Source organism: Pleurodeles waltl, chromosome 3_1, assembly GCF_031143425.1.
Source record: "Pleurodeles waltl isolate 20211129_DDA chromosome 3_1, aPleWal1.hap1.20221129, whole genome shotgun sequence".
In the NCBI taxonomy this organism is placed as follows: domain Eukaryota; kingdom Metazoa; phylum Chordata; class Amphibia; order Caudata; family Salamandridae; genus Pleurodeles; species Pleurodeles waltl.
Window position 1 is genome coordinate 1397221796 of NC_090440.1, and position 27234 is coordinate 1397249029.

General features: G+C 43.1%; 1 protein-coding gene across 1 annotated transcript in view; it reads right to left on the reverse strand.

Moving 5' to 3' along the window:
• LOC138285234 (trafficking regulator of GLUT4 1-like) overlaps window positions 1-26446 on the reverse strand; it is a 106590-nt gene extending 80144 nt beyond the window's left edge. Inside the window, exon 1 of the mRNA XM_069224925.1 lies at window positions 26169-26446. Within this exon, the coding sequence (XP_069081026.1) occupies window positions 26169-26276 (108 nt within the window). The 5' untranslated portion in view covers window positions 26277-26446. The remainder of the gene's footprint in view (window positions 1-26168) is intronic.
• Between the last annotated feature and the right edge of the window lie 788 nt (window positions 26447-27234).

The following is a 27234-nucleotide window of genomic DNA, read 5'->3' on the forward strand; positions in this document are numbered from 1 at the left end:
AGACATGAAAGTCTTCTGTGAGGATGTATTTTTTATTAGAAGCATTGTAGATGAAGCCATCTGATTACCTATGGCATAGAAAATACATTAAGCCCATGGAAGGACACCATATAAAACAACACTTCACTGCTTGGTAAACCCCAGATTGTACGTCCTTGTGAGAAGGACACCTTAACTGAAGTTTTTTCGACCCGAAAATGTGTTTTTTTAAAAACCTACTAAACCCATTTTGCCATTCAGTAATGTTACCGAAAAGCAAGGTTTAGAAAAGCATAACAAATTGGTATTTGGAGGGGCTGAGTTTGGGACCTCTCTTATAAATAGAGATTTGTTATGTTATGTATCAATGCATTTTGAAAACATTGAAAGGTTTTAGGGTGGTAACATAGCGATAAAAGGGAAGAGGTCTCTTTGAAACGTACCCTTCGTGAATGAAAAAAAAGGTTGTTGAGAGTAGACAGTGGTCAACGGTCTGCTAGTAGGCGATCCACTTTAAGGACGTCCACATGCAATCCTTTATAAATATCATGAGCACTGAATAGTTATTTTGGACACAGGATTGAGATTATGGCTAATGGATTAGACATAATACGTTTCAATCAGGAAACTGCAACGAATTTATTTTTACCTACAAGTCCACAACATATGTTCCAACTCTTGTTCTGTGAAGGATGGACTATGGCAACCCTTTCCTATCTGGATTTTCTGAGATGCTGCAGCATGTTTTGTATCTGGGGCCAAGAGATCTGATCACATCACACCTGTACTTCTATGTATATAAAGGTTACCCGTAGAGGCTAAGGCCCGGGCTTTCTACAAGATGGAGTGCGCTACACACAAGGTCAAACGTACCATTGGAGCCTTTTACCTTGAAGCTAAACTCAAAAGGTCTACTGGGTCTAAATCCTTACTTTTAGAACCTTTACCTTTCAACAGGACCACCTAATGGCGAAATCTTTACCTAGTAGTGTGACTGGAATCACTTCTTCTCTGGACACCTACAAATAATGAGTTGAATTTTCTCCTCTCTCAAAAATACTTCGTATGAATTCCTAGTGAAGTTCAGCTCGCCTAGGCCTTCCTCCCTGTCATTTATGCGTTTCTTTTACCTCTGTTTTTGTTTACACCGAATTAGCCTTTACTTGTATAACTATCCCTTCTTCCATTGTAGTGTTCCAACTTCGTATGAATTCCTAGTGAAGTTCAGCTCGCCTAGGCCTTCCTCCCTGTCATTTATGCGTTTCTTTTACCTCTGTTTTTGTTTACACCGAATTAGCCTTTACTTGTATAACTATCCCTTCTTCCATTGTAGTGTTCCAACCTCAGCGCCATGTTCGTGCTGTAAAAAAACGCAGAAATAAATGAAATACTAAATACATTCTGTTAGCCCGGTGTAAGGCATTCCATAGGAGATTTCTGCTACGGGGCGGACGCTGCTGTTTCAGGGGTTATGATTTTCTCTTGGGAGGGAGAAAAAAACAAAGATAGATTTAAAGTTAGCGATCGCTCTGAGAAGTTGGTAAAGACAACTAAGACAAGGAACCGTACAAACCGGGCACGAAGCAACACACAATAAACTGTTATCCCCATCATACTGGCCACTTTCTCTTGTCAGAAATACCACATCGAAGACAGACAATTGCATCGGCATCAGTTCTAAACTCTCGTTAACCTAGGAAAGGTCACCCTGGGTATGTCGTTTGGCCGCAGGAAAATATAAACCTTCGAAGATTTGCCTTCTTGCTTCACGCAGGATGAGATAAACTGAAGCTGGCCCAGCTCAGCCTCATGAAAGAGGAACAAAAGGAAGCTTGTTTCTGCGGGTGCCTCTCAGGCATGAGTGGAATTCATGCAGAGAGCCAGTGCCTGTGAGGAAAGAAATACCAGTGAAATATCATAGTTCAGTAGGCCAAGAACCCGCCGAGAGGCCTGCAAATCATATACTGAAATCTCGAGGGGGCCAGCTTAGTCTTTCATCCTTCCATGTTAGATAAGATGGTGAAAGCAAAGAAAGTGCTGGGCAATCATATGCTCTGGAAAACGGAACATGTGCGACATGGGTCTTCAGTGACGAGGGCACTTGGAGCTAGTGCACAAAATCCCACCAGCCTTCAGGAAATCTCGCTTTCACAGAGAAACACGCCTTCCACAGCAGCTACAGTTCAAGACTATTCTGTTGTGAGAAAGTAGCCTCTTTCTAGGATGGTTACCCCCCTTTTTGGCCTCTTTGTCAGTGTGTTTGACTGGGTCACTAGGATCCTGCTAGCCAGGACCCCAGTGCTTATGGTTTTTGGTCTGTTTGTCAGTGTGTTTAACTGTGTCACTCGGATGCTGCTAACCAGGAACCCAGTGCTTATGCTCTCTCTTTTCCCAAATTTGTCACTGCATTCTGGTAACCCAGTATTTCATCCCAAATTGGCAGACTGGTGCCCCCTTATATTTCCCTAATATATGGTACTTAGGTACCCAGAGCAATGGGGCTCGAGGGGATCCCTATGGGCTGTAGCATTACTTTTGCCACCCATAGGGAGCCCATGCAAAGGCTTCAGCAGGACTGCCATTGCAGCCTGCGCGAAATGGTGCATGCACCCATTCACAGCCATTTTTCACTACACGGGTCACTTATAAGTCACCTAAATGTCAGGCCTTCCCACCCGAAGGCAGGGTGTAAAGTACCTGTATGTGAGGGCACCCCTGCACTAGCAGAGGTGCCCCCACATCATCCAGGACCATTTTTCCGGACTGCATGAGTGCGGGCACAGCATTTTATGCGTGCACTAGACATAGGTCAATACCTATGTCCAGATTCACAATGATAACTCCGAATATGGCCATGTAAGGTGTCTAACAACTGGGAACTGTACCCCAATACTGATTCTAGTATTGGTTGTACAATTCCATGCACTCTGGGGGCTCCACAGTGGACCCCCAGTACTGCCATACCAACCTTCTGAGGTTTTCCAGGCAGCCCCAGCTGCTGCCACCTCACAGACAGGTTTCTGCCGTCCTGTTGAACAGCTCAAGCCCAGGAAGGCAGAACAAAGCATTTCCTTTGGGAGAGGGGTGTCACACCCTCTACCTTTGGAAATAGGTGTTACAGGCAAGGGAGGGGTAGCCTCCCCGAGCCTCTGAAAAGGCTTTGAAGGGCACAGGTGGTGCACTAATTGCATAATCCAGTCTACACCGGTTCAGGGACACCTAGTCCCTGCTCTGGCACAAAGCAGGACAAAGGAAAGGGGAGTGACCACTCCCCTGTCCATCACCACCCCAGGGGTGGTGCCCAGAGCTCCTCCACAGTGTCCCTGGGTCTTGCCACCTTGGATTCCAAGGTGGTGGGGAACTCTGGGAGCATCTGAGTGGCCAATGCCAGCAGGTGATGTCGGAGCCCTCTCCTGATATGTGCTTATCTGTTTGGCTCACCAATACCCCTTTTAGGGCTATTTAGGGTCTCTCCTCTGGGTTTTTGTCTTCAGATTCCATTTGCAGGACTCCAGTAGGAACCCTTTGCATCCTTTACTTCACCTTCTTACGGACAGAACTGCATCTGGACCCTCCAGGAACTCTACAAACTGCAACAAAGAAGCAAAGATGACTTCTGCAACATTGTATCTTCAGCTCTTGCCAGCAACTGCACCTGTTCCCAGGTCGTGCACCCTCGGAGGACTGTCTGGCTTCAGCCTGCACCAGAAGAAAGAAGGAAATCTTCCTTGAAGTGAAAGAGTCACTTCCCTGCTTCAGCAGGCCTCCCTCCGCAGTGACGACTGGTGGCTTGGGTCCCCTCTCCTGGCGAAGTGCTTGGATCAAGCAACACGGGTGGTGGACTGAAGTTATTCCGGCGGTCCTAAGGTCCAGTTGTCCAACTTTGGTGGAGGTAAGAGCTTGCCTCCCCAAGCAAAACAGTACCCATGTGCACTGAGTGTTTTGAAGTTGCCATGGCTTGTGTGCCACCTTCCATGAAGTTCTTTGTGCACAGCACAGCTTCAGCCCCCAGCACTCCATCCTGCGACGCACAGCTTCCTGAGTGGTTGTCCGGCGGCGTGGGATCCCTTTGCGTTGTGCTGTGTGGGCCTCCATTTGCACCATCTTTGTCTCTGGGCTGTGGGACTCCTGTGCACGCTGCCTGGTCTTCTGAGGGCTCTCTGAGTTGCTGAAAGCCCCCTCTGTCTCCTCCTCCTGTGTAGAAGCCACAGGTCCCTCCTGGTCCCATACAGCGCCATTTTCCACTAACCATGAGCTTTGCGTGTCCTAGGGTTTGTTGGCGGAAACCAGCGACGCAACCCAGACTGCAACCATCTGCCTGGGACATCATCTGCACCAACCAGGAACCCACATCTGACTTCTTGGGTGTAGTACTGACCGTTTTTCTTCACCGGTCGTTCTTCTTTTGCACCTTCATCCCGGTTAGCTGCAGCTTCTGTTCTCCCTGGACTCTTCAGTGTTTCTTGGACTTGGTCCTCTTCTTCCACAGGTCTTCAGGTCAAGGAATCCATTGTTGGTGTCTTGCAGTCTCTTCTGGTTCTTGTATTATCTTCTATCACAACTTCTTGTGTGTTCTAGGAAAGTTCCTGTGATTTACTCCTACTTTCCTGGCCCTGGGTGTGGGTTCTAGTACTTACGTTTGGTGTTTTCTAATACTCTGAGCACCCCTCTACACACTACACTTGCCTACGTGGGAAATCAACATTCACATTCCACTATTTTAGTAAATGGTTTGTGTTCCCCCTAGGATACAACTATTGTCATTTTTACTATTTGCACTGTTTTCTAACTGTTTACTTACCTGTTTTTGAACACTAGTGTATATATTGTGTATATTATTACTTACCTCCTAAGGGAGTATGGTCTCTAAGGTATATTTGGCAAGTGTGACACCAAAATAAAGTACCTTTATTTTTGTACCACTGAGTATTTTATGTGGTATAAGTACTGTATCACTGTAGTGATATTGCATGAGCTTTGCATGTCTCCTAGTTAGGCCGTGGCTGCTCATCCACACTACCACTGGAGAGCCTGGCTTCTAGACACTGTCTACATACACTAATAAGGGATAACTGGACCTGGTATAAGGTGTAATTACCTGTGATGCTCACTACAAACCAGGCAAGTCTCCTAAATTTGTTGAGAGAGGTGGGCTATGTATGCAATAAAGCACCCCATGCCTTACATTATAAGCATATTGAAGATCACCAAAGAGTTCATTGACCAGACAGAGGAACAAGGCCAAAGGCTGAATACTTTAATAAGGTCGTGAACTCCAAGGTGATTTGCAATATCCTTATAATGTATGTCAGGTGGCACATACCTTATTTCTTATAATACATGGTAACAACTCACCCTTCCCTCAAACCTCTAAAATCCTTGTTGTGTTTCTGTACCATATGAAAGAGATAGGATGTTTTTAAACATAAAGAATAAAGGTAGAATCTGAGGTGCAAAACTAAACACACCAAAAAGCAGTTAGATATTGTTTGCAAAATGTATTATGATCAGTTTAATACAAGTAATAAAAAATGTTATAGTGTAGAATGTGTGGAAGCACACAGAGAGATTATATTTTTCCTATAACTACCTAAAGCCTGCAAAAAATAAAATTGTGGGCACAAATATTTCCTTTCTACTGATCACTGTACAAACTAGAAAAAGAGAGCAGAACCCGGAAAAGCCAGGTTTCGTTTTTTAAACTGTAGCTTCTGTTGCCTGCTCTGCCTGTCCCCTAAGCCGCTGGCTCTGACAGCAAGCATTGTGACGCCAGAGCTCAACTTTAGTACATAATTACAGTTGAGGGCTATGCCATTTCTTTATTACAGGCAACAAGATGCATCACAAGTCACATGTAATAGAGATATTAGAGACTGGCTGCTGTATACAAATTACAGACTCCTATTTATTATAATATTTATGCTATAACATAATTGTATTGTATTTGTGTTTAAACAGCGCTTCCTACCCGTTACTGAGCATTTAAGAACTTTGCGCCATGCAAAACGTTTGCTACATCTGGCCCAAACTGCAAAATTTGCAGTTTGCGCCATGCAAAACGTGCATTGCGATGCACATTCCCATTTTGCGAGTCGATACCGATTCGCAAAATGGGAATGCAACACGCAAATAGGAAGGGGTGTTCCCCTTCCTATTTGCAAGTCGCACCGCGATGCAGAATTGCTTTGTGACCGTGAACGCGGTCGCAAAGCAATTCGCAGTTAGCACCCATGTGAAGTGGGTGTTAACTCATTCGCAAAAGGGAAGGGGTCCCCATGGGACCCCTTCCCCTTTGTGAATGGCGCCAAATGAATTTAACCAAATGGTTTCATTTTCCCGAGTGTATTGCAACTTTGTTTTCCTTTAAGGAAAACGGGCTGCAATACAGAAAAAATATATAAACTGCTTTATTAAAAAAGCAGTCACAGACATGGTGGTCTGCTGTCTCCAGCAGGCCACCATCCCTGTGAGTGCAGGGAATCGCAAGGGGGTCGCAAATTGCGACCCACCTCATTAATATTAATGAGGTGGGTCTTTGCGACCCCCTTGTGATTCGCAGATGATGTCAGGGACATCATTCTGCATATGGTTTTGCGACTTGCAAATTGCGGCTCGCAAAACCATTTCTACCTACATATGGCCCTATTTATTGAACAGCACACTACTCAGAACCCTGAGTTAGATGCCAGTGGTAGCAGGAGACATGCAGGGATGTTAGTTTGTGCAAGTGATCGGTAGGATGAATAGATTGCAGTAGTGTCAACAACATGAGATACTGAGGATTGTATGAGTCTTTTTTAATAGGTGTCTGTTAACTGTTGGCACTGTTCGATCTAGCTATGCCACATAATTCAGTGGGTTGAGTGGCTGCCATAGAGATTTTCGGGTTACATGCAGGGACTGGGTCTGAATCCAACAGGGCAAACGATGACCATTAAATTGGGTGATACATGTACTGATTAATTAAGCATTTGGAATACATTCGGTTTGTGGGGTGCACTACAGAAATGCTCGTTTTTATTGCTGATTGGGATATTGGAGACAAAGTTATACTTTGCATTGGCGGCCATTTCTGTGACTGCCATCAGAAAGATAAAGCATTCACCATAACATCTCCAGAGAATCTTTGACGGTGTTATTGAAGACACCAGACCCTAGCATCTGGTGCTACTGAAAATATGTTCTACCAACCTTGAAATATATTCGCATATTCCGAAAGAGGTGGTGAGCTGGCAAAAGACATATACAATACTGACCATTCCACTTCAAGACATTTCCAGGCAAAATCCAAGGGGGAAGCGTCCTCGCCAGAACATCGGAGAAGCCGGCCTGAGACAGTTTGTAGTATAATATTTTGTATTACATTTCAGTTTGTATAGCGCCAGTTAGGCCCTGTTAGTGTCAGAGGAAGTGGGATGAAAATAGCATTTTGCGAGCTAGTCGCATAAAAGGTGGGAGCTGTGACCTGAGGTTTCTGGGTGTGTGTTGAGTCCTAAGAAAGTGGTGAGCTTCACGTGGAATTCACCAAAGACATCATATACATAAACAGACCAGGGCCACTAGAATTATGTAATTCTGTAGCAGCGTATTTTTACATAAATATCGATTTGCCGCCGTGCCACATATTCCATCATCTTCATGGATAATCTGCATATTTTAACAAAAACAATCTGTTCTAGCTCAAACGAGTCAAAAGGAGGAAACGTGTTTCGATGTAGCAGAATACTGAAAGCAGAAGAATATCAGAAAAAACACAATATAACTATTCATGAATAGTGGAAAACTGGAATAAGCAACAATGTATATACTTATAATTAAAAAACATTAAACATGTCAAGATGATTCTCTCATGAACTTCAATGAACGGCTAATAGGAAATATATAATCGAGATGTGTTATAGAGAAATACAGTAAAGGCGACTAAAACTATTCACACATGACAGCTAAAGAAAAACATGAGACATAAACTCTACTTTAATTTTATTTATCGGATTTAATGGCATATAAATAAAGCCAGATTAAGATTCAATAGAATGTTAACACGCAACAAAGCAAGAGTTTTAATGTATCTAGAGGCTCATTTAAGAGCCCCTAACACCTCCTTGTGCCACATTTGCATAATTTTTTAATGATAATATGACCCAACGAGGCAAAAATCGCGACGCCAAATTTACAAACTGGCGCAATGCATGCATTTCGCCACTTTGTAACCCTTTGCACAACATTATGCCTGCACCAGGCGTAATGTAAGCAAAGGGGGTATTCTCCCATTAGGGGGGCTGAAAAAATGGCACAAAGAAATCTAAGAGCAGGCATTAAAAGGAGGCACACCATTGTTTACAATCGGCCTCAATAGGCTTTGCAGGCTTAGCGGCAACGTAAAAGGTTCTGACGCTAGTTCCGTAAGTACCTCAATATTGCACCGTATCTTAGATACGGCGCACACATGGCGGCATTAGGGAGGGCGATAAGGGGCGCAATAAAAGTGGTGCTGCACTGGGTGAAGTGCCACTTTTCTTAAATAAGGCCCGTAGTTTCAGAATTTTTTAGGAATCTAGGTGATTTATAATATATGCTCAAAGTGGAAGGAAGATAATGAGGCTCTAAATAATCTGTATATAATAAATAATCTGAGAAAATGAATGAGTTGCTCATTGCCCTTAAATTCTAAGTAGGCATTCCAAACTGAATCACATTTTCCATAATTGTCACGATATCTGAAGTGAAGATTTTCCATCAGTGCTATTATAACAATACTGTAGAGCAGAGGTCTTCAAACTGGGGGGCGGGCCCCCCTAGTGGGGCCCTAACTGATCCTAGGGGGGGCGCCAGACTCTGGCCAAAAGAAGCATTATACAGATAACAGGCCTTTGTTTTGAGCAGAAGCATGTTATTACATTTTTAAAAAGGTAACAGTACTTAACTGCAATGTTTAAATAGGCTTAGACATATTTAAACATTGCCATCCTTATAAAATAATTGTGAAAAATTCTGAGGGGGGGCCAAGGATTTTTATTTTCCAACTGGGGGGGCGCAGCATTAAAAAGTTTGGGGACCACTGCTGTAGAGGGAAACAAGGCTGATAACTTCACTACTTTCAATAGACCAGTTTAAGTGATGTCACATATCCGTCCAATAAAATATATTTTTTGTGGTAAGCTACATTTATGAGTAACATGTGGTATCCATTCTTTCACTACTAGAATATTTCCATCAGTTGAAAAATGCACAACAAATAAATGTTGTGTTACTCAGAAAAATAAAGGCTGCTTTATAGAAAGGAAGTCGGTTTATTTAAAGATTACTCAAAGTCCGCCATCTTAAAAAGAGAGTTAAACTGAAATAAAACCGTTTCTAAATATGATTGCATTACGGAACATAAAACTAGGTCGTTAGACAAAGCATTGTTTGGTCTATGTTTGGCTGATCCCAAAATCTGAATATCCTAAATATAAGAAATAAAGGTCCAGATTTAAGAGTGCCTAGCGCCTCCTTGAGCCACATTAGCGTCGTTTTTTTTTTTTACTCTAATGTGGCCCAACAAGGCCAAAATCGCAGCGCCATATTACAAAGTAAGTAAGGCATTTCGCCACTTTGTGACCCCCTTGCCACATTATGCCTGCACCATAATGCATGCAAAAGAGATGTTCTCAGAAATTCCACTGCATCATTGTATTGCAGCTACTTTTAACACCTTCACAGAGCAGGCGTTAAAAGGGGACACACCATTGCTTTCAATGGGCCCCTATGTACTGTGCAGGATTTACGCAAAAATGTTGCCGCTAATCCTACACAGTACATCAATAGCGTCAAAAGATTCTACGCTATTGCCCCTACCCTGCGTCATAGTGCACCGTATATTAAAAAACGGTGCACACACTGTGGCTGTAGGGGGGCGCTAACGGGTGCAAGAAAAGTAGAGCTGCACTGGGTGCAGTGCCACTTTTCTTAAATCAGGCTCACAGTTTGAAGACTCACTATTCCAGCTTGTGGAATATTTTGGACAAAAAAATGAAAAAATAACTGAAAAAGATGGCTGTGAAGCTGAAGGTGGAAAGAGAATGCATACAAGAAAGTATGGATCAGTAGACTTTTCTTAGCAAGAGGAGGAATCATTTTAGGGGAAGGATAGGGTAAAAAAATGTCAACATTTGCAAAGCTCTATGGACAACTATGAAACATCACGAAACCTGTAAAGCAGGGACGGCCCGTCCTTTAGGGCAGAGGGGCCACACACCCCCACCTTTTCCCCTCATGAAGAGTGTCTGTCAGGCTGAACAAAGGTCAGCCTGACAGACACTCTTCATTTTCAGCTCAGGCAGCCAGGAGCAGACATGCGCGATTTGCGCAGACTCCTGGCTGCCTGAGCTGAACTTTGTTGGGCTGAGGAAGTCACATCTCCTATGGTCGTGACCTCCTCGGCTCAGCAAAGGTGCCTCGAGGCCCTCCCCTGGGTGACGAGGAAAGCGTCACCCATTGACTTTGCCCTGGGCGCTTCAGGTTTAAGCCCTGAAGCGCCCAGGGCGAGTGTCAATCAGTGACACCTCGTCACAGAGTGGGGTGGAGTCAGCAGTCTCACTGACCCCATCCCACTCTGTGACGAGGCTGGGACTGCTGCCTTCCCTCACTGGAGGGAAGGCAGCAGTCCCAACCCTCCTGGGACCTCCAAGGCTGAAGGTAAGTGTGTGTGTGATGTTTGAAAATAAATGTTTGGTGCGTGTGTGCATGTTTGAATGTTATGAGTGTTGTTAATGGATGTGCGTGTGAAATAATGAGTGTGTGTGATGTTTTAAAATGAATGTTTGGTGCGTGCGTGCATGTTTGAGTGTTATGAGTGTTACTGGATGTGCGTGTGTGTGTGTGAAAGAATGAGTGTGTGTGTGTGATGTTTTAAAATGAATGTTTGGTGCGTGCGTGCTTGTTTGAATGTTATGAATGTTGTTAATGGATGTGCGTGCGTGCGTGCGAGCGTGTGTGTGTGTGTGTGTGTGAAAGAATGAGTGTGTGTGTGCTTCCCGCCCGGTACCCTCCCTCCTAAAGCTGCCAGGCGCCACTGCTGTAAAGTGTTATAATTTCCCCTGTGTAACTATGGCAGTGCCGGTAGGGGTTGTCTCATAGGTCTGTGTGTGCTAGTTTTTAGGTCTCGCCTAAACAGCGCATGCGCTGTTTTTAAAAAAAAATTGTTTTCGATTAGTGGGTTTGGAGACCACCTGCTACCTACCTGCATTGACTAACTTTAAGCTTTTTTCTTTGGGCTGACGCAGTCAACCAGAATGCAGCCTTTTCAGCAGGCCAGCTTGTGTACTTCTCTGCTCTCCAAACCCCTTACTTATGCTGCTTGCTCTCACCTGCCCGCCCCCCATTGAGTTCCTTGTTCTGTATACCCCAGCTCTCAATCCCTCCTTTGGGTGTCTGTTTTGCCCCTCTTCATCCTCCTATGTTGCCTACTAAGCTACCCTACCTCCTTAATTTTAAAAAAAGCAAAAGCGCTATGACTTGCTACGTAATTGCGCTTTTATTCCCTAAATTGTACCTACTTGGATCCCAATGACTTTGTGGGAGTGTTTCAATAATCGGGCATTGCTGGCCTTGGTGTCTTTACAACACTCCCCTGGGGCTCATGAAGTCAATCTGGAGCTGTAGTTCCGGGGTAAAAAGCAGAGAGCAGCACCAGGCCTGCTGCTAACACAAACCTCCACTCCCAGCTCTACAACTGCCTGTATTTCCATCAGTTGTGGATGCTGTTTGCTAGTCAGTGATGGTTCAAAATGAAATCTGGGTTTAAGAAATGTACCAGAGCGCTACGTTTTCAGCAGGCCCCCTCCATGTCCCTCCCTCTCCAATGTTGCTTGCTCCCACCTGCCCTTCATTGATGTACTTCTTGTTGCTTACCACAGCCCCTTCCTCTCACACTCTGTTGTCGACGTTCCCCCAGGCCCTACTTCCCCATCCATCCTCTGTCTGCGTCCCTCACCCTTCCCCATTTTCTCACTCCATGTTGCCGGCTGACCAGCACCCCCTGTATAATAAAAAATAAAAAAAAGCGCTTTCACATGGTCACCGCTGGCTGTGTCATACTGTTTTTTTTCTTAACTTTTATCTACTGGATACCAATACCCTCAGCGTGTGAAGCGCCGTTTGCTACAACGCAAGAACTGTCTATGAGTTTAGCACTTGACATGGGTGACTTAGTAGATACGTGGCTGACTGCTGCCCAGCCCAACCAATTGTTCAGAGGTGGAGGGTCATAAATGTGATAAAGTTCAAATATTTTATTTGCAAGACATCGATCACTACAATTATGCAATATGTAAACTCTGAGCTTGGCATTTCCAGACTTTGATTTGATCCAAGAAGCGATTTGATTCCCTATAAGCACATAAAAAACAAATGTACACGAAAAAAAGTGAAATCCAGCTACATAACAAATGTCATTCAAATGCTCCAGGCTAGCACAATTTCCACGAGACTGAATGGATGCTGTGACTGGCAAAGTCATTTAGTAGTCACTTGGGATGAGCAAAGAGATCAAAGTATCAAACCCCTAAAAATCTCTTTTGCACTACTGCAACCTATGCTCAACCGACTCGTTTGACTTCAGGGACTAATAATGTTCACAGATTGTATGCATATACAGGATATCCAGAGCTAGCAACAAAATATGTTCCACTGTCTACCCACTAACCTTCCTTTGGCTTTTCCACCCCCTCCATTGTCCTGCTGCCCCCCGCCCAAAAACTCCTTCCCTCCTTCCGTGTTGCCCCCGTTCTGTCCTGCCCAGCCTTTAATAAAAACAAGCATTAGCAAAGCCAATAGTTCTTGCCTATGGAGTAGCTCTTGTCTTTGTCAATGTCGTTTAGCCATGTTGTAAAGCAGCATGGCTTCTGTGCAACATGGTTGAAAGAAAAAAAATGGTATAACGAGGCTAGTGCTGGTTGCGTCATAGTGCTTACTTTCATAGCGCTACAATGCAACACAGCGCTATTTTTTCATAACTTTCTGACATGCTGCACAGCAGTTGCACTGCTGTACAAAAAGACTTGACAAAGCCAATAGCTCTGGCATATGCGGGTCTATTGACTTAGCCAATTCCTGTTTTGTTTGTGGGCCTGTTTTATTGTCTAGTGGACCAGATTTTACTATTGTTTTACCTGATGTTACCACAACCATTACCTGCCGCAAACACAAATCCATGTCGTCTCACATACCTTGCAACACCGCCTATACAGTGTGTCTTTACAAGTGCAAAACTACCTCGTTTTGCAAATGTGGGCCACTTTTTTCCTGCCTGGTTCAGTAATGGAGGCCACATGTATTTTCGGTTTCTTGTTGGTCTATTTTCTGCCCTTGTCCTACCCTATTTCCAAACCGAATATGGAGGCGCTTGAAACTTGGTGGCTTGAAAGGAGGAACAAGAATTTTACACACCAAACTCTAGAAACAAAGAGTTTGGTTTTATTGGCGCTTTTTTGCCCTACTGGCTAAGAGAAATTATGGATAAAGGTTTATAAAATGTATTGTGCTAAGTTTACAAACGTAGCAGATCAGATCATTAATGGCTAAGCCAATTATGCCTTGTTTTTGTACCCCACTTTCTTTTCCTTTGTCCATGTGTCTAGATGTTCTGCTTCCACTATTAAAATAAATGAACACGACATTCAGATTTATTGTTTGTGAAGAATAAGAATACATATTATTATTGTTGATGTTATTATTATGAGCTGCTCTTTGACATGAAGCTTTGAGGTTATGGGTAAATTTAAAAAAAGAGAATAATGCCTCACTGTGAAGTCAATCGCATAATGATATTAAGGTTAAACGGTTCTTTTACATGAGCCTTTGCCTAAAGTGGTCTCAGGTACTCAGAGCTTAAGTGTGACAACAAGTGGCACTATGTAAAACTTTGTCGATGATTAGTAGCCCCCTCGTAGGGTTTACAATAAGAAAGTAAAAGCTGCATCAATCTGTAGGAGTAGAGCGCCACCTATCAGAAATTAGACTGCCATTCAATGGAGGCTGAGGAATGGGGCGCGGCAAGGAGAAGTCCATTTTACCACCTTCTGAGTGGTACCGCAACTTATCCAGCTTAACGATGGGGATGAGTCTGGCACACAAATCTATGAAAAATAACAACACTGGGAAGCTGCTCTTAGAGGTAAGGAACTTTTATATTTTCAAGTCACTTCAACTAGCAGCAGTATCAATAAAGCATGAAATTGGCTTTCTGTTGAAGACACATTGCACTTTTGGCCCTTTTCTGATCTACAAGGATCAGAAAATCAAATGTGCACAGAGCAGTCTGCTCTCCTCCGAAAATAGCAGAATAATATGGCAAACGCTGGGTGGTTGTGCTGAGCCAGCACTGGGGCAGAACTGACTCAATGGGACACTCCAGGGGTGACCCTGTGCAGCTGCTGTGTGCTAACAGGGGAGATTCGGAGCCTTGTGGTGACTTCAAAGCAAAGGGGCATATATGGCTTGCTGCTGCCAGATTAGAGTGCACTATGTTCATCAAATGCAATCTATTTGTGATAACAGTGATTCAGCCCCCTGGGGCCTAGCGCGGGGAAGCATATTGTGAAGTAATATTGCATCCCCGGAGATTAGTATAGGAGCTGTGGTTGTCTGGTGGTGTTTGGGTCTTTATGCTAAGGGGTATTCCAGTCAGCCACTTGCAAGTTGTACTGGTGGTTTTTTCGACACATTTAACTACTATGAAGAAATTCCCCTTTATAGCACCCAGAGGCCATGCAAAGTGAAAAAGTGCACTGTACTTGTACCATCTACTAATGAACTCTTCGGCCTATGGAATGCAGGAAAAACACTTCCATTGACGGAGAAGCTGTCCTCATTTTCCATCGTGTGCCATCCTTAACCAAGGGCATCCGAAATGGATCCCACTCTGCTTTTATAATTACTACTGTGAGCAAAACATTGAGGGCATCAGAAGGCATCCACTTCTAAACAATATAATTTATGTTTGCTTTATTTACCCAATTTATTTTCTCATGTTGCTATGATCATGAGGTTACTGATTCATTTTTGTGGAGCCTAGAGCACTCACTTTCCCTTCACATTTCCCACTCCTGGACTAGTCAGCTGTTCTTGCTGAAGCAATGGTCTAGCTGTGGCCTAGCAGCAGAAATTCCAGTGCTTTTTAAAAGTACCTAATATAGCACTATGCACACAGAAATGTTTCTTCTATGGTTTTGCATCCTCAGAATGTTTGCTATCTCAAAAAGATTATGAAAACCCTGCATACAAAATTGACCTTGGTCTAAAACTTCTAATTGCTGCCTCTCAGTTTTTCCTTTCAAACGGCCCTCTCCTTACTTTCCATCCTCTGCACATATCTTCTCTCGGAGCACTGTCAACTCTGTCAACTCTAACTCACATGCATTTGTGTCTTAATTCCTATTATCGTAATTCAGCAAATATCCTATTATTTCAAAGATCACAACCTTTCTTATTTTGAAAATAACACCCCTGTAGCCTAACAATACCTAATCTCTAACTCTACCATTAACATCACCAGCTAACTACATGAACTCACATTTCCTGTCTCCTCCTAACTCCTAATAATACTCCACAAGGAAACTGAAGTATAGCCATCAAATGGTTTCCTCAACAGCAAAAGACTAGTCCCAATAACCATGGGAACCGCAGGTTCTGAAGCAGCTTGCTGCCCATCATAACATGTTTTAGTTAGTAGCATAGCAAGGATGCCATGGGACCTGGTGCAAGCAAGGAAAATTACTCCTTTGGCTGTTATTGGGGAAGCAAACTACAGCATTTATCAGGGCTCAGTGGGGTCCACAGGCTGTTGGCCCGGGTGCCACTGCACCTGCTGCACCAATGGCAGCTACACCCCTAGCTTCAATGTTTTGTGGCGTTCTAAGTGTCATATAAATGACACGGATAACTCATTTTAGTTTGATCTAAGTAAATGCATGTAATGTTTTCTTCAGAACACAATTCAAATTCTGCTCGCCAACACTAACAAGTAACCACTGAATTAAACAGTGACCTTGGGTTCCACAGCAGCATGCTGCATGACATAAAGCACTTCAGTGCTTTGTCAGGGGTAGTAAGCTCTATATGAATTTAGTTAAAATAAAATACACCAGTAGAAAACATAAGTGGTATACTTGAGAGACTTAGGTGCTATTCTTAGGATTCAGTGACCCACTCCATGTCATCACGGACACTAGTCCCAGTCCTGAACTTTAAACCAACAAATTACTGGGTTAATGGATAGCTCCATGTTACCAAGGATGGAGTGCTCCAGTCAAGGTGTTCATTTTATGAACTTCATGCATTTTGGTTCTTGCATTCATGGTTCACTTCAGTTGATTAAATTTGAGTAAGGCATTTGAAAACAATTGATTGGAAAAGAAAAGCCTTGGACTGACCCTTTGCATATTTATTGCTGTGGAATCATCAGGTACCTTTACACAAAACAATCTGGAGCGCTGAGGGTGACTGTCCCGGGATGACATTCCTGGGCATGGCAGTTCTACAGTGAGATTTCTGAGATACCCCTCGCTCAGTGATAAGTAGCAGTCCTGAAATTCCAGGGACTGATGGTTTAGAGGAGGGGCAGGGATGCACTTTACTGTACAGAACAGCAGTTGAAGTACATTAAAAAAAGAAGTACAGGGACTGAGATCCTAAGTTCAATATGTGCAGGGTTAGTGAGCATAGGGCGGGACCAAAAGATTGGCTTAATGGCTTAAAATAAATTATTCTGTTACTATTATGCTGGTGTGTCACCTTCAGGTAACTACAGATAAAATAACACAACTCAAATGAAAAAATGCAAATTAAACTGATCAGTGAGAGATGCGCGTTTTATGTTGTGAAACCTGTTGGTTATTACAATCACTGCAGATTTCTGTTTGTGCAACCAGAGAACCGCAGAATGGATTTATGGTTGGAATAGTGGGGAAAAGTAACTTAATTGTTTTTAGGGAGACAAAGCCCCAGCCTGTGACAGAAAGCGCTGCAGAAGCATTACAGACTATATAAGAAAGGCTGCCACAAGGTGCACAAAAATATTTAGGTGTAAGATTAAAAAAAGTTTCAAAATATTGCTCTAAGTAATATTTAGACTATTCTTAGTGCAAACCTTTTTATAGTTGTCCATTAAAAGCATACACTCCACAGCTCAACAGATCACCTTACAATATCTCTGAAAAAAGAATACTCTCCGAGTGGCTCAATCAATTAAATTCAATACTAACCTCCAAACCGCCTTTTTAACCAAATGCACACATTTACATGTCTTTCAGGCATCAGACACCCAGGCTTGAAGGTCTGTTTTTTTATACAATGTCTGTCCTCCCACATCTTCACAGCACATGAGACTCTCTCTCCCCTTCACTTCAGCTGAGGAGGTTGGTTGCCTTTCAACTTAGAGCAGGGCAACTGTTTTTGACAAATTAAAAAATATGGGCATGTCCTGCTCCGCGGATCCCACCCACTTGAGCCTCTGGTACAGAATCTCCACTATTGCGCTTCCAGGCTCCGGTTCACTATGAGTCTGCGTGTATGTATCTGTGTGTGTCCAGGCCCCAGCCGCCCCTCCTCTCCGTTTCCGTTCCAGCTTCGGGTTGGGAAGGGTTTTGGCAGCGGGATCTGCAGACCCACCCACCGCTCCATTTATTTTCCCATACATGCCAGATTCAAGCGTTAGCCATTCGATTTGTTAATCAAAAAACATAGCCTTATTTCAGCGTTCACGCTGTCTACAACTGCATCTGTTGCAACATGTCAATTGGGAAAAATACAGCCTCGCGATTCTGTTTTCAAAATCTCCCTCCTGCCGACTTCAAAATGCTGGCATGTATGCATCTCGTCCCAGAGCTGTGATGTGTCACCGCAGCAATTTGAACACCCGAGCTCCGCACTGAGAGCTTGGAGGGCGTGTGCGCACTATATTGGCATATCTATGGGGAGGTGGGAGAGGAGGGGGGAGTAGGGGCCTCTCTCCGTCCTCCGGTGAGCTTTAAGTCGCCTGAGCCGACCTTTGTAAACAACGGAATCACAAACAAAAGCTGTAAAAACAACAAGTCTAGGTAGAGGGGCTGAGGGATGACGGGTAGAAGGGGCGGAAAATGGGGGGAAAGTGAAAAGAGGCACGAAGATTTCATGCCGAGAAATAGAGTGTCGAAGGGATGGAAAAGAGGCTCATTGTCTCCCCCACTTTCACCACTCTTGCCTCTGTCCCTCCCACGACCTGTCCCGCCTTCAACACGTTCTCTCTTCCTCGATGCTCCACCCTTTGCATTCCGCCCATATCCCCCACTCCTCTCAGTGCTACCCTTCCTCCCCCTCCTTCTGCTCCTCGCGTGCTTCCTCCCAATCAGCCCGCCCTATTCTATTTTCCTTCTTTCCGTGTTTAATTTGAGCCGGTGGTTTCCTATTTTGGAGGGCCGGCACTTATTTTTCTGCCTCAAGCACTTGCTGCGAGCAAAAGACACATATGGGAAAGACGGAGGAAGAGAAAAACGAAAAGCGTCACAAAGGGAGAAAGCAGAAAGCTGCAAGAGTGAGGGCAGGGGTGGCTGTACATGGCTTCAGGATTACTCTGCCTAAATAGTCCGTGCCGCACGTTTAATTGCCGCACCCGCGTGTTTCACGGGAGAGCTTTTGGCACCGGCACGTTTTTATTTACAAATTAAACACTGCCTTTCTTTTCCTGTCTATTCCCCCCTCCCCTTCCAAGTTTCCCAGTTTTATTGCTATTAGAAGCCATATAGAAGGAAATTCACCCACGTTAAAACGTTAGAGTTGCAGATGCACGCAGGCCCTGCAGATGTTTAACGCTTTTTTACGGCTTCATTAGGAAGTTCCTCTCATTTATCACTCTTCTCTCCCCTTGTCTGTCTGCACATCTAACGGTCATGACTGCATGTCAGCTTCAAGAATCATATAAATATTTAAAAAATAACTAGATGGTGTTCTCTATGTAATTACACGTAAACTTCAGAAACATTGAATACTCCTACCCTTAGCTGCAGAGTCAGCACCACAACCGAACATTAGGAAGAAGTCACTTTCTTCAGGTTGGCACCTTTTAGTGGCACTTCACAGCCTTACATTGCCTAACATAGGAATTTAGTAAATGTAAACAGAGGCCTAATAACTTAAACACTGGCCCTGGAGTGCTACAGAGAGCATGCTGCATTAAATGCAAAAGCGCTGTATTGCAAAATGTATAACATTTGGGGTCCCAAATGATCGTTTTTGCCCCTTAGTTATTGAGACAGCCAAAGAGAGAAATGGAAAGAAAGAAAGACAGAATGTGAGAGAAAAATGGAGAGGAGAAGAGAATGAGACAGAAAAAGGAAAGATTGACAGAAGAGAGAGAAAGGGGAATGAGAAAGGAAGAAGCACAGAAAGATGGGGAAGGAAATAGAACAAAAAAAGAGGAAAAAATTAGGACAAATACAAGCAAAGAGAAAAAAATTAACATTAAAGAAAAGATTTGAAAAAGGAAGAGAGAAAGAAGAAAATGAAAGAAGAAGAAGAAAAAAGAAAGTGGGGTGCAGAATAAAGGAAAGGAGGGAAAGAATTACAGATTAAGTAGATAAATAAAGAGAGAAGGAAGAGCACAAAGGGTACATAGAAAAAAGAAAGAAAAGGAAGAACAGGAAAAATGAGAGAAATGGTAAGAAAGTAGAAGAAAAAGTAACAAAGAAGGCGAAACATGGAAAAAGGAGTGTAGTGGAGTGAGAAAAAAGTAAAAGAAAGTAAAACATACAATAAGTGAAAACAACAAGAAAAAGAGAAAGGCAGAGAAAGATAACATAGGAGGAAATATGAAACTATAGGAAGTAGCTAAGACTAAAAGAAAGTAAGGAAAGAATGAAACAAGAAGTGAAAAAAGAAAGAAAAAAGGAGAGAAATAAAGAGTTAGGACAAAATAAAAGAAAGTAGAGATGGAGAGAAATCAAGAGAAGAGAGGAAGGAAAAGTAAATGGTGAAATGAGAAAGACAATGGGGAGTAAAAAAGAAATACTTAAAGAACAAAACAAAGAATTGAGAAAAGGTTAGAGAAAATGTGAAAAAGAAAGAAGCAGGCAAAAAGTGGCAGGATGAACAGAATAAAAGGGGGAGAAGGAAGAAAAAAATAAACCAGAAACAAAGTAGGAGAAAATGGAAGAAAAGGAGAAAGTAGAGGTAGAAATGAGAAAATAAATAAAAAAGAGAAAAATAGCAAGAGTAAAATACCAGAAGAAAAAAGAAAGTAAAAGGGAACTCAAAAGAATGCACAACAAAGAAGTAGGGAAAGAAAAAGTGGGGTAGAGTAAAAATATGGGAAGTAAGAGAGAAACCAAGAGGGAAGGCAACAAAAAAGGAGTTTAAAACATGACATGAAAGCAAGGAAAAAAGAAAGCGAAGAAAAGAGAGGCAAGAAAGAAATGAGAAAAATAAATAACGAACATTTCAGAAGAGGGCAGGCTGCATTATCCTGCAGTGTCAGCTCTGGAGCACTCACACAAACGGGCACAGTGCTTTAAATAGCTGCCTTATCAGGTGGGCAACTGTGCATTCTCAGGCATGTTGACAGGGAATTATCACGTGACAGCAATTCAGTGGCATCTCCTGATCGACCAGGTGGGGACCCATGCTTTAGATTATATGTAGCGAATGGAACAGTAAAGTAGGCCCAGGCGAAATTTAAATTATGTCAATGTAATTCACAGATTTTCGGAAAATTTGTAGTATGCTTGTTAAGTGAAGTTCCTGAAAGTGCGTTTTTATGTCGTGTCATTTAATTGCACCACTATTCAAAGCAAAATGATAGTGCGGGAACAAAGCAAGCAAGCACAACGTGAATGGCTGTTGTTCACTCTATTTTTTCAGCACAGAATACGTTTTCATGCCAAAAATGGACACAAGAGACATTTTGCGCTAAAATATAGCATTTACGGGTATATTTGCATTTTTTTGTAATTTTCCTGAAATTTTGCGCAATAACGCTAAAGCAAATTATGCAAGTTTCACACACACCTACAATAAAGTGGCTACAGAAAGGCCTGTTGAAGACACATAGGTGAAAAGATGGCAGAGCTCAAGTAATAAATACATGGATGGGCGTAGGGGAGAGCCAGATAAATGTTAGATGTGTGTCTTGTGTTTGGATTGAACTACATCACCAGGAAATAAGTGTGGCAAATTGTGGCTAGGCTTGTGGTTCCAAAATTAGGGGGTTTCCATATAGAATAAGTGGTTGCTGCTATTCTTTGCATCCGTTCTGGGTGTGCTCAGTTGATGTTTATCTGCTGACAGTAGATTGAAAGCCATTTTTTTTTTCTGCAGGTGTTTGAAGGCTTTACACCTTTCATACATTAGCAAGTAAGGTAGAATCAATGGACCGTGTATCTACTGCAGGAATGCATTGTCTTACCTCATGTTCACGGGCTCAAATCCAGGAGGGCCTGTTTGGCCTTTCAGGAGCCTAAGGTTGGTAAAATGAGCGCCAAAGATCTCTAATTCAATGCCAAGATGCCCTTGTGGTGAATGGGTGCTTTAAAAATATACATTAGATTAGGAATATGATTATGTTCTTAACTGGGCATGGTGATATGCTTTTGAGTAAAGGTGTGTGAAGTTTGTGTAATTTGGAAAAAAATAACAGTTATGCAAAATAAAAAATGGCCATTTGTCTATTTTGGATGTGAAGACACATTTCAGATTAAACTACAGTGCAAAAAACACGAGCGCCGCAAACAGCAGTCAATAGATTTCTAGTCATTTATGTTAATCCCATGCACTCGCTCTCCATTTTTCACGCAAACCGTACATAATTGCGCAATGTGACGCAAAAGTTTAATTTTGGGAATTTTGTGTAACAAGAATAACGCAACGGCAAATTCTCCTGGACCTACTTTTGAAATGTGCTGGTACAGGGTTACTTCTTTTCAGTAGAAAGATCAAGCTCTAAGACGCACTTTGAAGCCTCTGAAACCCACCCATTTGGTATGATGCAGGCCGTGTTACAGTAGTCAAGTTTTGGGTCGACCAGGACACAAGCAATCATGGGGTGATGTTTATTGGCTATGAGTAGGAGAGACTCTGGATTTGGCAGAATTATGTTCTAGGATACTTCCCACTTCCAAATTCATGCTGAGATCAGTATCCCAAATCACTTCTAAATTAGGCTCTTTCATATTGATAAGAACTATTCCAAAAAAATGTGGAAGGCTGGCATAATATTCAATGGTTTTGAGGAGGTGTGCAGACCTAGCATCCAAATTTTGTCTTTGAAGACATTTAGGCCCATATTTATACTTTTTTAGCACCGCATTTGGGCCGCTTTTTGGTGCAAAAGCGGCGCAAACTTACAAAATACAGTTGTATTTTGTAAGTTTGTGCCGCTTTTGCGTCAAAAAATGACGCAAATGCAGTGCTAAAAAAATATAAATATGGCCTTAGTTCTAGGCACGTTTTAGGGCTTGACGGTGGTGAGGCAATCACTTTTTTTTTTAATTTCAAATTGGTTATGGCAGAACGTACTTTAATGTTGATCTCTGTGTTACCTGCAGATGTCTGTAAATGGAGGTGGAGGGAGTGGAGCAGGTATAATAAAGGCGCTATATAAATGTTGAAAGCTAGGGGAGGGATAGTTAAGGAGCCTATGGTACCGCTGACCACTATTAAGAGCCTGCGGTGCAGAGGGAAGTGGTCTACTTTGTCAAATGCATTTGATAGGTCAAATAGTATCAGCATACTTAGCAAATCATCACCCACAATTTCGAGAAGTACACCCCTCAGGTTGACTCAGGAAGTTTAATTTGTGTGTGTGTTTTGGCATGGATGTGTGTGTGTATGGCTAACTGCACTTTTGCCGATAAGTTTGACTGCGAGTGAATTTCTTTTTCCTTTTGTGTCTCTCCTTATCGCTGATGCTCATTGCGGCCGTGGCGCTATGAATCGGCTCGCTTATTTGAAACTGTTTTACTTTTAATTTTCAATTTATGTGTTAAGAAAAGTCTGGTTGGGAGTTTAAAACACTAATTGCTCTAACTTGAGCAAATGTGAGACCCATTGCATTAGAAATGCTTGTTTATTTCGTTTTTTTTAGGTCGAGTCTAGGCTGTACGCATGCGCTGTCAATCGACAGGTTGTAATCTACATATCTGTGCTTGCACCACGTTCATCTCACACCCATCACTTTCATTCATTCCTTGGCCTGCTTTTCAAAATTACCTTCATTTGTAGGTAAATGCTTTACATTTGTCCCGCCTTGAAGCTGCTTTTTTACCGCCTTAGAGACTGAACCTGTTACATGGATTATTACATGATCGGCCATATACCTTAGTGTGGCACCCTACTTTTTTATTTTGCCTCACAGCCTCATGCTGCATAGTTGTATGCTGTTTCTTCCTCTTCCTTGTTGTGGGCATGCCAGTGTTTCTTTGTGGTGTCTGCGCACAAAAGCTGCAAGGTGGGGGGGGTGGGTTGTTGTTTATTTAGTTAATATTTTTTTTAAAAAAGGTTCATATAGCGTGAACTCAGAGGAGCGATTTACATGTCTACCACTTACCTACAAGTTTAGCAGTTAAAAATTATACAAACTAGAGCATTTAAAGCCGCAAAACACACTGACATCCTCAACGAGGAGAGCTGAAACCACAATATTCACTGCACTCGGGAAGCTTGCCTCATAATGCTTTGTGGGGCATTTCTTTTTCAAAACATTTTTGTCCATAAATCAGCCTTCGGTGGTCCTACGACAATGGGACCACCACCAAACCATTCATCATGACACATTCTTACTGTCTAGGTCACCTTGGAGTCCCCCAACTAAGTTGGGGGGACCCCAAAATAGTAACCTCTCCCACCATTCAATGTCTTTGAAAGCTCTTTCATGGCTGTAACTTTTGTTTTACAGCTGGGAGAAGTTTGTGTTTTAATGGACTTATTTGTAATATTATTGCAGTAGGCCTGCTAGGCCTGAAGATGTGTAAGACACTACACCCTCTAGGGGCTACATATATAGTTACACTGCATAACTTTCTGCCATTCTGTTTTCATGTCATTATGCCCTCTAGGGGCTGACTATATGGTGCATGACCGTGTATCTTCTAAATGCTATTTTTATTATGGCATTTTCTAGGGCAGTGGTTCCCAACCTGTGGTCCAGGGACCCCTGGGGGTCCACAAAGCCACCTCAGGGGGTCCGGACTGCTTAGAAAATTAAATGATATTAACAGATTATGTCCCCAGCTTTCAGTAATGACTCAGTGGGAGGTCCCCAGATTCCAATAATGACTCAGTGGGGGTCCCAGGGGTCCAGTAATGATAAAGTGGGGGTCCCCAGAAGTCAAAAGGTTGGGCAAAACTGCTCTTGGGCCTGTTCTGAGCAATATAGTCAAGAACCTACAGTATTCGCTGCCCTCAGAAACAGGGAATTCCTTTTACAAAACATTTTCGCTCATAGCTCATCGCGTGGTGGTCCTAGGACAATGGGACCACCGTCAAAACATTCAGCACAACACGCTCTTTCTGTCTATGTCATATCTGGGTCCCTATACTAGGTTCGGGGGAGGCAAAATAGTAACTTTTCCCACCATTCAATGTCTTTTCAAACTCTCTTGTGGCTCGAACTTTTGTTTTACAGCTGGGAGTATTCGAGTTTTAAGGGCCTTATTTGTAATAAGATTGCAGTAGGCCTGCTAGGCCTGAAAATGTGTAAGGCACTACACTCTATCAATCAATCAATCTATTTGTAGAGCAAAGCTATTCACCTGTTAGGGTCTGGAGGCGCTGGGGGGTGGAAGAAAAGGTCAGAGGGTATCAGGTGAAGAGGGGCTATATATATATGGTTACACTGCATAATAGTCTGCCGTTCTATATTTTCATGTTGTTATTCCTTCTAGGAGCTGACTATATAGTTACATCACCATGTTTCTTACAAATGCTATTTTTATTATGGTTTCCTCTAGGGGCTGTTGTGAACATTACAGCCAAGATACTACAATATTCCCTGCACTCAGAAACTCGCACAATAATGCTTTGTGGGACATTCCCTTTACAAAACATTTTTGCCTATAACTCATCACACAACCCCGTTCTTTCTGTCTAGGTCACCTCTGGGTCCCCACACTAGGTTGGGGGAGACCTCAAAATAATAATATAAAAAAATATAATAATTAATGGCAATATTTTCATTTTTTGCTGCAGATAGAGGAAGAAGGTAAATGGAAGTGCTTCAGTTATATGCAGGGCCACTGGAATTATGTGGCAGAGAGGACCAAATTATACAGCAGGGTTTATCAATGTATGTGGCATGAAAAGTCCAGTTACGCATTTAGAACGCTAATAGCGCTAACTCAAGCAAATGTGAGACCTGTTACATTGCAAATGCTTATTTTTTTTTTTTGCATTTTTCTAGAAATGCTGAGTACCGAGCCGACTTTGGCGGAGCTATACATTAAAACTTGGCGCATTTTTAAAAGCCATGTTTTACCAGAAAGGGGGAGCTCACCTCGCTGTGGCAACACCAAACAAGGTCGTTTCCGCCAGACAGTGGACAGCGCTAGAGCTCACCTCGCTGGTGGCAACACCAAACAAGGTCGTTTCCGCCAGACGGTAGACAGCCCTAGACCAGAGAAACTCTGCAAGACTAAATAGCCTGTGCCAAGTCAGTAGAGTTGATCCACATCAGACGAGAGCTAAGAAGGACCAGGGTCGCTGCGAGTTAAAAAAAAGATTACTGCGCCATAAGAAGGTAGACCAGTCAGCCAGGTTGACTAAATCATAGAAAGAGCGCGTCATCAGATACAAAAAATACAACGTTTCGTTTTAAGACTGAGGCAACAACTCCCACTAATAATTGTGCACATATTTTATGCAGATTGTGTAAAAGTGAAGGTGCACACAGGTTTCGCTGCTGTCTTGATTGCACGTGCTGCGGTGTTTTTGCATCACCTGTGGCTGCTTGCGTAGTTAAAAAGTGGAGCAAGCATCCATTTTCACGATCACCTACAGAGCTAAAATAGAACAAAACGCCTTGAAACTTGGGGGTGCGCACTAAAACACATCAGAACCGAATAAAACCACGCTGCGCCTTTTATTTATATATTATTATTTTTACAGTGTGGCACAATCCAGGTGCCACAGCCCTTCTGTCTCCGCAGACGCTGGAAAAGACAGACGGATAAAGCATTAAAACTTACTCTGAGTGAGCAGACGAGGGCCACCACCCCGAGAGGGAAGCAGCAGCAGAGCATGTTGAAGATGGAGAGGGCGAGGTAGGAAGGGTAGCTGCGCTGAGATTGCTCCATGGTGCCTGGGGATCGTGAGTGGCTGCGGTCTTGGGTGTGAGTGGTCCTGGCTGCCCTGGGCCGTGTGTGCTCTGGTCCTGTGCGCCGGGGTTCCTCGGAGTTAGACCTGTGCGTGCAGAGCGGAGGGACTTGTCCGGCAGTCGGTCGCGAGTAAGCAGAAGCAGGGCTGGTCCTCCCGGAGTCTTTGAATGGGAGGGACAATTAGGGTGGAGCGCCCCCTCTCTTGGAACACATGGGATGTATTAACATGCGAGCATCCCCCTCTCACAGAGAGCCAAGCCCATGCCCAGATGCCGCCCCTCAGACTTTAGGAATTCGTCTTGTTTCCCAGCTCTCACGGAGGCCAGCATCTGAGGTCGCCCTTTTTTAGGAGATGGGGCGCTGGCTCAGTAAAAGAGGAAAAATATATCTGCCTTTTGAATACCTGATTTGAATGAGGTGTATTTCATCTGGGAGCGAAGAAGACAATGTTATAAAAGTGGATAAATGTGTTAATAAACAACAGAAAAATACGTAATTGTCATGACTAATCAGAGATTGCAAAAGTTAATTTGCATATTGTTGTGGCTAAAAAGAGCAGAGTATCTGCTCCCCAAAAGGTGTGATAGTTGGATTGGATGAATGAGTGATTTATAAAGCGCACATCTACTTAGAGAGTGCCCCGGCACTGGCATCTGCACTGAGGTGCTGATTTACTGGATATCAACGGGATGAAAATAAATAGGTGTAAACTACTTTCCTGAATACGTACTCCTCCCTGATGTAACCCATCACAAAGGGTAGCTGATTCCATTCCTTTGCCACCTAAAACATGTAAAGGAACGTCCTTTACCTTTCGTAGCGCCACAGAACCTCGGATTCATAGCGAACAAACATACACAAACATGACGCAGACCCAAGGTTCCTGTGAGGCGAATAGTGTCCACTCTATCAACAAACATTGGCAAAGCCAATAGAT